At 42.6% G+C, this 13,778-nt stretch overlaps 1 protein-coding gene across 1 annotated transcript in view; it reads left to right on the plus strand.

Annotated features, from left to right (window-relative positions):
- The window catches only part of LOC129712534 (collagen alpha-1(XXV) chain), a 628,211-nt gene that overhangs the window by 527,711 nt on the left and 86,722 nt on the right, over positions 1-13,778 (plus strand). Inside the window, exon 17 of the mRNA XM_055661434.1 lies at positions 4,792-4,836. Coding sequence (XP_055517409.1) covers positions 4,792-4,836 — 45 coding nt within the window. The remainder of the gene's footprint in view (positions 1-4,791; positions 4,837-13,778) is intronic.

Below are 13,778 nucleotides of genomic sequence, written 5' to 3' on the forward strand. Positions count from 1 at the left end.
TCTGACACTTTAGCAGGAAGGCAAAGTTATCCCATTGGTACTAAGCAGCTGATATTTTTTTTTCATTTGAAAAAGAGATCAATATATTTGTATCAATTACATTTTCAGATTAAATGATTTTAGAAGATATTATTTTGAGCTACGTGGCCTCTCAGGCCTGATCCAACCTTTAATAAAATCACGCCTCATCTGATTGAACCTCAACACTACATTCCTGATGACCTGTAATAATATTTCACCTCTTGTTTATCAAGAATCTACGTAACTCTACCTTTAAAAGTATCTAAAGCTTCTGCTTCAAACAATCACGAGGACAGTTCTAAATAAAGATCACCTCATCTTTGCCTTAAATGGGCAGACCCTTCCTTTAAAACAGTGGCCCCAGTTCTGGATTCTCCCACTGAGGTGCAAGCATCCTCTTCCAACCCACCTTCTCAAAACCTTTCAGGATTTTACATGTTTCATTTAAGTTGCATCTCAATCTAAACTTTAGCAAATACAAGTCAAGCTTGTGCAACCTTTCCTCAAAAGACACTAGGCTAATTAATCTTCTCAGAACATATTTCCAACGCATTAATGTGCTTTCTTAAATAAGGTCAATACAGGTGCACAACCTTTTATCCGGAGTTCCGGAAACCGGAAAACTCCGAAAACCGGCCATTTTTTCCAGATGTCGACTGCGCACCAAAGCTCGCGTTTGGCGCCAAACTTGACCCGAAACGACCCATGGTCAACCCAGGTCTGTACTACTGTAGCGGCTGCCTCCTCCCCGGAGACCAGGAGACGCTTAAACATCTGTAAATCATTGCTTAAATGTTAGTCAGTTAGTTTGGAGGGCTTTTATGTGAAGGGGGGGTGAAGGGGTAAACTTTAATTCTTAGTCCCCTACCTGGTCGGAGAGGCGGGGAGCGGTCAATGCCTTACCGGGTCGCCGTGCAGTAAGCTCCGCAGCGCTGTGGCCGGTGAGGCTGCGGGCGGCACCGGTTGTAGCTCCGACCCCGGCAACTCTAACCCTGGCTGCGAGGCGCTCCAAATCCAGCGCAGCCCGCGGCCGGACGCCCCAGCTCCGCGAATGTTGGGAGTCGGCGGCATCGCAGCGCTGGGATACCAGCGGGGAGCGGGCAATGCCTTACCGGGTCGCCGTGCGGCAAGCTCCGGAGCGCTGTGGCCGCCGACTCCCAACATTCGCGGAGCGTCGCTGGATTTGGAGCCGCGCAGCCAGGGGTAGAGTTGCCGGGGTCGGAGCTCCAACCGGCGCCGCCCGCGGCCGGACGGAGCCCCCAGCTCCGCGATGTTGGGAGTCGCCGACCAGGTAGGGGACTAAGAATTAAAGTTTCCCCCTTCACCCCTACTCCACCACCACCACATAAAATCCCTCCAAACTAACTGACTAACATTTATGCAATGATTCTCCCGGTCTCCGGGGAGGAGGCAGCTGCTCCAGACTTTTCAAGCCGCCCGCGCTACCTACTTAATCTACGCTAAAAATCTTCCATTCGGAAATCCGAAAATGTCCGAAATCCGACAAGTGTCTGGTTCCAAGGCTTTCGGATAAAAGGTTGTGCGCCTGTACATGGAATTCCATTAAATTGCTTCACCTGAAACAACCTCCCTCATTTTGCATTCAATTTTCCATAACAATCAACAATAACACTGAGGTGGCAATCCCAACTACTTCCTGTGCCTGTACATGAGCTTATTGCAACCAAGGAGAATAATGATATCCTCCTGCATCTTATCATTCGCCATTTAGATAATGTGCAGCCTTTACATTTTACCACCAAAACTAGTAAATTCATATTTTCTCATTATATGTCATTTACCAGATCTTTGCCAACTTACAATCAATATCGCATGTAGCTTCATTGTGACTTCTACAACATGCTTTCCTTCCTGTCTTTGTCTCGTCAGCAAATTTAGCAACCTTATTTTACATATTTCATATTGATATTTCCCTTTGATGATAAGAGGCCATTTGGCCCATTGAGTCTCGGAGATGGTGCTTCCTATATAATAATTGTAAATTGTTGACAAGCCAGCACTGATCCCTATGGCGTACCACTTGTTACATCTTGCCAACCAGTCAAGACCTATGGTGCCTTGGGATTATTTCTTAGCTTAATGCTATTTTCTCATTTTCAGTTTTGCTGCATCATGTCACATTCCTTTGGCCAGGACTTTGCCACTGTCATGTTAACTCATAGCTATGCAGTCTGTGAGCACGACGGGTTTCTTTTCATTGCAATGGGCCACATCAACATTTCACTTTCCCCTAGTCCCAGGACCCAATGTTTCCTCATTTTCATTCTTCTTCCTACCATGCAATGACCCAGCTGAACTAATTTAGTTTACAAATTGTGGAGAACCTGGAGCTCCAATATCAGCATGAGGACGACTTCAAATACATTTACAAGAGCTATCATGGCATATTGATTTGCGTTTCTTTGTCATATTTAACTCCAGATTAAATGCATCCATCAGAAGACTGACAAATTGATTAGGAATGCTTCATAAAAGAGATAGTTTGTGGTAATGTCCTGATAGCTATACCAGTTCTAAACTCTCCCACCAGACCAAAAGTCCTCTCCCTACCCACCTCGTCCAACCCTCTAAGGCTCTTACATGTTTAATTTAAGTTCCCTTTAATTCTGAACTTTAGCAAAGACCAGCCTTTCTTCCCCATGCGTCATCCCATTAAAATTGTATCTGTGGCCTATTCCGAGATCTATTGCAATCCAACACTACCTTTGCTTATTGTTTCCAATGTTGTCTGTTGCTACCGAGTTGTTGAAAGGTTCCTGATCGGCGAGATTGCTGCATTACATCTGAGAGACATGGAGAGGCCATCCTAATCCTCTCCTTGTCTATTTCACGTGGATGTGTTCATGTGTCTTTGTGTGGTGCAGCACAAAGACTCACAGCAAAGTAGGTGCAGTAGTTCCCTGTCTTTGTCAAGCTCACTTTTGCTACAGAAATAGCTGCAAGTGTCACAGATAAGAGGTATGAATGAAAGTTATTTAAAAAGAAATATGCTGAAATAAGAAAAAACAGAAGCCACTGAAAAAAATGGTTCACTTCAGTCAGTAACTGAAACAGGAAAGAGGGCTTAATGATTTAGGTGAGACATTTTGCCACTGCTGATCAAAGATTATATCTAAAGTATTTACCTGTTTGCTTCTCTTTGACGCTAATATACCTGCACTTTGGTTTGACAGTAAAATGCTGATTGCAGTTGCAATGCATGTTAGTGACATCATTGCTGGAGTTATTCATAGTTTCAAAATGGAAACGATCACAAGAAGAAAAGCCTAGCGTCAAGCCACTGAACTTCCATGAACTTTCACATCAGCTAATCAATGTGGTATGCATGGCATTCCTCTGGTCCTTTAGAAATCAGCACATGTTCGAGTAACTCGATGCAGTAGCAGTCAGTGTTATGATCTTGTTGAATCGTATTTATATTTTCTGTTTGGAGTTTGTTTCTTTGATTCAGAGACAACAAAATATTTTCTTGATGTTTTTAGATGAAATATTTTTAAATCTCATTGATATCCCTTCAAAATTCATAAAGAATCTTATTATCCCCTCCATGATAGACAAAAGGGCAACTGTGATCAGTAAATGCTGTGAATCATGCACATTGTAAGAACATCATAAAGGAGACAGCACTGCTCACTCAATAAGTATGTTTACCGCTAAGTATTGTTTTTATGCCATGCAGTTCAGGAGGGTTAGGTTTGAGGTCTCATCTACTCTGAATTAGCTTACGTCACTTGAGAGCTGTGGTGAAATGTTACAAGTGGCTTCTACTTCCTTGGTCCAGCGATTCAGAAAAATCTGACCTTTTTCCTTTAGTTATCACAGCCAGTTTCCTCTTGAAGTAAAGCATATCCAGCAAGGACATCAAATGGGGAAAAGATTAAGACTGACCATACTCCCCTGCAAAGTCCAACTTACTACGCACTAGAGATCTGGGTTCCCTTGATAAGAATGGCCATTCAAAGGAGGCTGTCAGTCCTGGTAAAACTCAAGTAAAACAAGAGTCAACACCTTTCAGGGAGGAAGTGAAAGAAAACAAATACTCTTGTTCAAGGGAAGGAGATGTGACAAAGGAATAAGTCTCACACATAATAAGTGACATTAGATTTTCAGCAATCGAGAGCAAACAGCAGTACCTGGTATTAATCCTTGATTGGGCATCCTTCAAATTGCCCACCCTGATAACATCTGCAGTGGCGTGTAAGGTTAAGCCTGAACATCAGGTTTTTTTTTTAACATGATCGGATAAATATGCCAGATTACTCAATGCCAATTAGTCCCACAATGAGGGGCAATTGAATGGTAGGGGGTTCATGTCCACTGAGAGCTGGTTTGAGACTGCCAAAGCTTGTTTACTGTAAAACCACCTAATTGCAATCATAAGGAGAAAACTCTTACCTTTTCTAACCTAGCAGCATTTAATTCAGGTCTCAGATGTGGATGGGCCATGTTTTGCTACATGGTGCCACCTAGTGGCACACTACCGTGACTGCACACAAACATGTGGCAACACCAATGATAACCTTACCCCAGTTCATGTTTGTACCCGATTGTTAAAAAAAACTAAAATATTTCCTGGTTGAAGAACAGATAAAGTCATACTGCCTGCAAAGGAAACAAAAGGCCTTTTGCATTTGCTAACTATTGAACCTTGATTCGGGATATTGCTTAGCTACCATTGTGGTGGAGATAAGCAAGACTCTTGAGAAGGCTGAACACTTTTCTATAATGTTTTGTAATTTTCCTGTGTAGGGTGAACCAGGTCTTCCTGGGCTTCCTGGACTCCCTGGGATAAAGGTAATGACTGCTGCAGTCTGTACATTGGGATGGATGTGGAGTAACGCTGCCTGGTTTCTGATTACCTCCTCATTTGTTTCTGTTTGTAGAGCTTCCCTTCATTATTTGTTTGGAATTTAAAGCTTGTCAATCCCTCTTTGATGGTTTCCTTTTGAAAATTGTCAAAGATTTGGAATTTGTAAATCAGAATTTTTTTTTACATTTTCTGCACTTTTTCCATCAAATTATTTGCAGAAATCTGCTTAGAGGCTAATGAACAGAAAAATTTGCAAAGGCATAACGTGATGTAAATTTACTCTTGTTTATTGTGCTCTAACAAGGCAACCCTCAAATCCTTGAATAATGTTTAGATATGCCAATTATATTTATATAATTCACAAAGTAAATATATCCCGAATGAGATACTAACAAACATTTCCTTTTGATCTCCTGGTGCAATTTATTTTATACAATTGAGAAATGTGTTAATTTGAAATTAATATATAAACGTCAGCTTGCTGCAATAAGCCTCTCATTGGACAATGTTCAAGGTATATCAGTTTGTTATTTTAAAAATAACAATTTTTCTATTAGAAGAAAGAGGAAGCCTAAAGACCTTCTTCTTCTTGCATATGGCATGCACAGCCTAAAGTTGTAGGACAACTTGCTCTATTTGATCTTATTGATTATGCATGCCAGCATTCATTGAAACAGGGCGGACTCTCACCCCCCTAAAGACCCGACTGCATCCATTTAGTTTGGTGTATAGATACAGCGTGAAAACAGGGCCTTTGGCCCACTGAGTCCACGCTGACCATTGATCACCCGCTCACACAGGTTCTCTGTCATCCCACTTTCTCATCCACTCCCTACACACCAGGGTCAATTTACATAGGCCAGTTAACCTCCATTCCTGCACATCTTTGGAATGATTGAGGAAACTGCAGTCTGAATCTCACCAGCAGTTTTCATTTTGCCTGGGATTAGTGTAAATGGGTGCTTGATGGCTCGCACAGACTTGGTGAGCTAGAAGTTCTGTTTCCATGCTATATGACTCCATGAAAGGTTGCCCTTCTCCACTGTGAGTAAATGAATGCCATTGTGTAATGGAGATGGGATGGGCGTGTTATTGGCATAACAGCCACATTTCTTATTCAACCAGGCTGTCCTTGGGGCAGAAAACATTTGCAGAGCCTTGTACAGCAAACTAAAGGGTTGGGTAGGTTCCATGATGGAGGATTCTTGGCAGCACAAGGAATGATTAGCTAAGTCTACTGGGCTACTTTAATTAAAAATAAATCTTGTTTCACACACCAGTGTTATCAATAAATGCAAGTATTTCCCAGATGCGTTAAGGCATTATTGGAATGAAAATGGTATATTCTCACAAAATAACGTTAAAAATCCATTGCATTTGGTACACGAGGTACAAAAGGAAGATTTGATTAAATTGTTTTACCAAATATCAAGGAGAATAAAGGCAAGTAACATAAAATAGACAATATAATCCTTGTGGCCAAATGAACTCAGAAGTAAATTCAAAGTCATCAACGTAACAGTGACAGCACTAGGTTCAGCATGTTGATCTTTGTGCCGTCCCACTGGCATCAGTGCTCAACCTTCCAGGCACTACCTAGTCAGTCTTTAACATGTGAGATTCATGTTAGCTGTTTATACCAACCCAAGAGGGACTAGATCACTGAACAACAGGGATGTGGTTAGTGTATTTCACTATGGAGAGAAGGTGCAGAGGAGTGCACCTGCATATTTGTGGATCAAGTGAGTCAGTTCACAAACAGAAATATATTATGGGAAAATCAAACATGTTTCACTTCACTTGAATATGGTGACATTCAGAGCTGCCACCGTACCAGGATATCTGATCAGACTTACTGGAAAAACTCATCAATTAATGGTATCATGACAAACCAGTCATACAACAATTTGATTGATTGAAAGAATGAAAGATACAGCAAGGAAACAGGTCTTCCAGTCCACCGAGTACATGCCAACCATCGATCACCTGTTCACACTGGTCATCCCACTTTCATATCCATTCCCCACGCACTATGGATAATTTACAGAGGCCATTTATCCAACAAACCTGCACATATTTGGGAGGTGAGAGGAAACCTGTGCATCCGGAGGAATCCCACACGATCACAGGGAGTACGAGCAAACTCCACACAGATAGCATCGTAGGTCAGGATTGAACCTGGGTCTCTGATGCTGTGAGGCAGCAGTTTTCCCAGCTGAACCATTGTGCTTCCCAGTTTAGAGTAATATATATTATATTCAGAATCTTGTTGCTGCAAAATGCATAGATTACACTGGAATCATCTCTGTAGGTTGTTCCTGTAATGAGGCAAGAATGTTCATTGAAATACCAGGGAATTATAGCAGTGGAATCTACAGCACCTCTTCTTGCCCTCCACACTACCGCCATCTGCTGACCTAACAGCATTGCTTATTTTTTAATTGGTTTACCCTTCGAAAAAATATGTGTACATTGAGCTTAACAAAAGCTTTTAACAGAAACAATTTGCACAGGGAATAAATCCAGATATCCTGATTTGGAATACCTTTTATAACAGTATTGAACCATTTTGATGATGTAGGATAGACACAAAATGCTGGAATAACTCAGCGGGACAGGCAGCATCTCTGGATAGAAGGAATAGGTGATGTTTCGGGTCAATAAGAAGGGTCGTGACCTGAAACGTCACCCATTCCTTCTGTCTAGAGATGCTGCCGGTCCTGCTGAGTTACTCCAGCATTTTGTGTCTACCTTCGGTTTAAACCAGCATCTGCAGTTCCTTGCTACAACAGGATGATGTAGGATTGCAGTTTTGAAAATTTGGCGAAAAATACAAATAGTTTCCTCTACACGCTGCTGAAAAATCAGATTTAATGAATAGCAGCACGTCTGCTGCAAACTTTGGTTTCCTTAAGTTGTTCCTGAAGAATTTCTGTCATACAAGATTTTCCGAAAGGATAACATCCCTTTAATGAAGCCATCTAGTAATTTTCTGTCCCACTGAATGACAGAAACCGGCTGCTGTTATATTTGTCCATATGTTGGAGCAGACATAATTTCTCCTGATGGAACCTAACACTAAACATTGTGCTGTCCACCATCAAGATGTTTTTTACAGCTTCCACTTTCCATCCTGCAACATGTTTACAGTATTTATTTTCAATTTTTTGAACAGAGAAGTGAAATATGAAACCTGTAAAAGTGTTCCCTTATTCCATTTTTAACATTCAAAATTGACTGAACACTTAGAAAACTTTATGATTCAAATTTCTTCAGACTTGTCGTTTACTGTCCCAGTAAATTCTCCAGCAGTATTAGGGGAAAAAAATGTTCGCTCTGTTCAGCACTGGTCGATAAACAATCTGGTGTCTACTGCTCACCAGGGAATGCTTAGTATGGTCCCAATAAGTTTAGTGGAGGCATCACAGGAGCTTTGTCAATGTCATTCATTAGCAGGAACTATGTTCCTTCTTATTTTATCTGTGGTCAATGACAGTGTGCAGTGCAATGTGCAAGCAGCTCACTTGTGCTTTATATCCTTGTGACGACATGCAAATGTAGTCACGGCATTGTATGTTCACCAGTAAAAACAACCAAATAATGCACTTTAATACTCCAGTAGACCAGTGTATCGCCCAACCCTGCTAGCACAGGGCCAGTGCAGCCAACTGAACAACAACTGTGAGCTGCCAAGGATCTTGAACATCAAATTTTGTAGCCAAGGTTTTATCTTGTCCCCAACTTTTAAAACTTGACAAAGTGCATGAAATCAGAATTCATTTTCATGATCATTAAATTCAACAGAAAAATCTATTGGGAGATGAATAATTTGCATTTGAATCAATGTCATCCTCTTTGCAGTTAGACTTAAGACAAAGTTACCTTCAAAGATGATTCTCACTGGAAATTCTATTAAAGGGAATAAAGTGGTAAGAGACGGGGGAGTATCAAGACCTAGTTCACAAGACATGATAAAATCCTGGCAACAAAATAGGATACTTGGGACTGAAGCAATTAAATCACCAGGAATAATTTAATTCTGATCTTGAAACTTGCAGCATCTGTTGCAAGGACGCTAAAGGCAGCAATAAGAATTCTCTCTCAGTGCATGTAATGACAGTGCAGGAGAGGGAATTACACATCCCTTACGCATATGGCATGGCGGCTGCAGTGGGGCTTTCACTCCCGTGCAATGCAATATGATGGCAGGAGCGCATTTTGTGCATGGAATAACATGCCAGCAGCAGGAATTCTGACTCATGTGCATCGAATTTGATGGCAACATTGGTAATTCTTGCTCTCGTGCATGGACTATAACGCAACCTTGGGAATTATTGATCCTGTGCATGGAATATGTTGGTAGGATTGGGAAATCATTCTCACTCTTGCGCATGGAATATGATGGTAGCTGTGGGATATTGATCTTGAAGTATCATGATTTCTTTCTGCCTTGAAATATATGGGGAATATTTATAATGCAAAGTAGCAATTCTTTCTCATCTGCATGGAATGTGCCGACACAGTAGGAATTTTCCAATATGGCAGGGAACATAATGGCAGCATTAGGGATTCTAACCCATGTTCCTTAATGGAGCTCTTCAACACAGTGTGGAAACAAAGAACTGTATATGCCAAAGATAGACACAAAGTGCTGGAGTAAATCAGCGGGTCAGGCAGCATCTCTGGAGGAAAAGGATGGGTCATGTATCGGGTCCGTACTTTTCTTCAAACAGAATGTAGAGGGTTTGAAGAACTGGAGGCAAGAAAAGGCCAAGACCAACTTCTTTTCCCGCCTCCGGCTCTTTAACCGCCCTCTGTTTCAATCTGAAGAAGGGTCACCTGCCATTTTCCTCCAGTGATGCTGCCTGACCTGCTGAGTAAAGTGCCTGTCCCACTTGCGTGTCCTTGGCACGCAAATTACGCGACCTCGTGGTCGCGTTGAGGCGCACGGGCATTGTATGGCCGTGCGGAGCTGGTCCCACTTAGAAGTGCGGAGAGGTATATAATTGTGCGCGACTTCGTGCAGGGCTCCGAAATTTTTGTAGTGAACGAAAACTTCCCGCGCCAACGGCCTCTCGCGGAACTGACGGCCAAAGTGGGACAGGCCCAAGACCCTGACGCGACGCAACGTTTCACCTTCAACAGCAGCAGAAGCAGGCAAACGATCGCCGAGCTCAGCCTGGAGCTCACGGCCGTTGCGGTCCGGATCCGCCCCCACTTCTACTCCCAGAGCGGGGCCAAGAAAATTGAAGATGGACACAAAGCTGGAGTAACTGAGCGGGACCGGCAGCATCTCTGGAGAGAAGCAATGGGTGACGTTTCAGGTCAAGACCCTTCTTTTCAGTTCTCCTGCCTTCTCCCCACAATCTCTGACACCTGTACTAATCAACAATCTATCTATCTACCTTAAAAATATCCACTGCTGGCCTCCACGGCCTTCTGTGGCAAAGAATTCCACAGATTCTCCACCAATCTGATTGAAGAAATGTCTCATCATTTCCTTCCTAAAAGAACATCAATTTAATTTGCACAATTAATGTGCAGGTAAATTCAGCCATAGCTTCCGTTGGCCACATCAATCCTGGCACACAATCTTAGAGTTTCGCAATTGGGGTTCAGTGCAACCTCTTCACCTCAAGTCAGACCCAGTCCGTGAGCACCATTGTGTTGGGCCTGAACTGTGACCCCCCCCCCATCCTGTCGTAGAATGTTGGGCCAGGACTTCTCAACCTCATCCACATCGGGCTCCACCATCAATTCCCTATTCTGCTCCTCGTCCATCCCATAAAATGTCAGATCCCTGGATCACCACATGTAGCATAATCTTCATTTCTTCGTGCTGATCTCAGATCTCTGACCCTGTCTCCTCCTTCCTGCCCCACTGTCTGTGCATCTCTGCCCTCCAGCTCCAAGCTCTACGACTGTAGATAAGGAACATGACTGACTGAAAGTAACTGAGGCACCTGTGAGAGGGACCGACTGGTGGGAGGTGGAGGTGTGGTGGAGGGAGCAAGGCAGACGAAAAACAGCTGTAGAAGAGGAAGGTGAGAATCTGGAGTGGGAAGGAGGAAACTGTTGGGGAAGAGGGAGGGGAGAGTGTGTAGGAGTGTGAGAGGGAAGTTAGAATGGGACAGAGGAAGCAATGAGAGTGTGTTAAAGAGAGAGAAGGGAAAAGGGAAGGGGTGAGGGAGTGTAAGGGTGCAAGAGAGAGAGAATGATTATGCTCTCTCTCTCCCCCTCTTCCTCTCTCCCCCTTTTCCTCTCTCCCCATCTCCCCCTCTCTACCTCTCTTCCTCTCTCCATCTCTCCCTCTCCACCTCTCTTCCTGTCCCACTCCCTCACTCTCTCTCTCTCTCTTCCTCATTCTGATTATATTCGCCTCCTCACTGCACTTCTCAGGCTCCAACTTTTTTTTCTGACTTGCAAGTCCTAGCTCAAAAAAAGTTTTTCTTAGTGTGCAAGCTGAGAAGTGAGTGTAAGTAGACTTTTATAACAAACCCTCTGCAATCTGTTGCCAGTGATAGAGCAAAGGAGCTGATTCAAAATTAGAACTATGCAGAGATCTGACGTTGTACTACTGACTGTTTACGGAAATAGCAGAACTTTAAATTATATTATTACAAGTTACTCATGCAAAGCATTTCACATTGTACTTTTCAAAATTGAAAGTGAATGTTCCCTTCTTTGAAATATTTCAAAATTTGGCACTATGGTTTAGTCATGCAATTAAAACTGTTTCACTTGGACTTCATTCTTGTAATCACTCAATGGTCCTATTATAGATAGGACGCCTAATTAAATATGCCTAGGAGGTGTTTGTAAGAATCAGTCCTCTTCATTGATTTCCATTCAGCAGAATTGTGCAGAACTCGTCATTTGCCTGTTACTGCTGAGTGGATTGGACCCATGTGCTCTGATGTTTAGAAGGACGATCATGTTAGATGATGTGAGAGTGTTTACTCTGATGGGGAAAACCAAGAACTATTGGGAGGGAAGGGGAGCATGTAATGCCAGTGTTATAAAATCACCTGTTTCAGAATAGCTTGGGAGAAATTTCTTCTCTCAGAGATTGTGAATCATTGGATTTTTTTTTAACCCCAGCTAAGATATCCGGGATATTCAAGACTTCGATGTATAGATTTTTGGACCAGAGGGAAATTGAGGTTTATGGGGCGTAGACAGGAAAACACAGCTCAGACCACCATTCAGATCAGCCATGATCTCATTGAATGGTGGGATAAATATTGAGCACCATATGGCCAACTACTGCTGCTGTTTCATATTTTCTTATGTTTTCCTCCTGGATTTGCAAGCTTTGCATGTGTCGTTGCCAGTGCACGGATCTTGCAACATCCACCAGAATTTGGGCTCTCTGAATGCAGACAAAACCCTGTGAAGATTATCCTGGCTGCATGCAATGGCAGGTCTAGGATTACTCACAAAATAAACAAATGCTTCCAGCTGGCAGTAGCCCTCCTGGGGGTGGCACAAGTGAAATGTAAACTCCCACAGATATTCATGAAACTAATATAAAACACAGCATGCAATTGTGCAGAACTCGTTGTTTACGCAAGTGCTTGTGAATATATAATTGTATACACTAGCTGCATTCGTCCACTGTAGATTAATCATAAGCTAGAGAATAAAGCTGTACACACTTCTCACACCTTATGCATGAGTATCAGTACATTTGTTTATGTATGTAGTGTGAGTGTATCTGTGTGTGTATTTGTGCGAGCATGCATTTGTGATTGTGTGTGCATGTGTGGCGCATGCACATGCACAAATGCCTCAGTGTAATGTTGGCCAGTGGGACAGACCTATATTCTAAGGACTGGCCATACCACTTTCTGGTAGATGCTGCATTTTATCTTCTGTTTTTGAGCCAGTTAAGGGGCTGTCCCACTGCGGCGACCTAATCCGCGAGTTCGGGCGAGTTTGCCCTCGACTCATACTCGCAGCGTGGTCGCCACGAGGTCCTTGGAGGTCTTTGTAACTCTCCTTCATCCCCGCGTACTCGAGGCCTCAGCTGGGTCGCGTCGTATTTTTCAACGTGTTGAAAAATGCCTGTGAGTAAAAAAAGGTTCATGGAAAAAATTGATACTTTTTTTACTCATAGGTTTAGTCGAAGTAGGACAATAAAGGTAATTCAAATTCTAATTCTTCTAGGTCGGCATGTTATTCGTAGGTAATCAAGGGTAGTCAAAGGTAGTCGTAGATAGTCTGCAACATAGTCAAAGAGAGGTCGAAGGGAGGTCGAAGGAGATCGAAGGAGGTCGTCTTCACTCTCCACTATTCGGAACCAATTTTCCCGAAGCTAGTCGAAGCTAGTCTTCAACATAGCCAAAGGAGGTCGAAGGAGGTCTTCAACATGACATTTTTACAAACTCTCCTAAACTCTTCTAAACTCGCAAATTAGGTTGCCGCAGTGAGACAGCCCCTTTAGTGTAACAGCCTGAAAGACAGTGTTCAGGAGCTTACAAGCAGATCAATGTCATTCCAAAAGATCTTCTGACCATGCTGCTAATGCGCAGTGATAGAGCTAATCAGTTACATAAAATCATTTGCCGCAGCAAGGAACTTTTTGAGTTAGTTTGTCTTTCAGAAAGTGGTGGAAGAAGATTCAGCAGTAACTTTCAAAACCAAACTGGATAAATATTTGAAAGGGGGAAAATCATTTACTGGGTGGTATGGAAAGAGTAGAAGGGTGAGACAAATAGGGCCTCAGTTGGCCAAACGTGATGTAGTGAACGGTGAAATTAGTAATTTATTATTCATTGGTATTTGTCCTTAGCAGTATTTTTCATTAACGGAATCAATGTTGCCTTTGGCTTATTAATGCCACTCCCTGTTCAAATGTAAGGTATCTAAGAATCAATTACAGTTTCTCCTGTCATGACATGGTGATTGTTAATGTCTTTCCTGA

This window comes from Leucoraja erinacea, chromosome 1 (assembly GCF_028641065.1).
Source record: "Leucoraja erinacea ecotype New England chromosome 1, Leri_hhj_1, whole genome shotgun sequence".
Lineage (NCBI taxonomy): Eukaryota > Metazoa > Chordata > Chondrichthyes > Rajiformes > Rajidae > Leucoraja > Leucoraja erinaceus.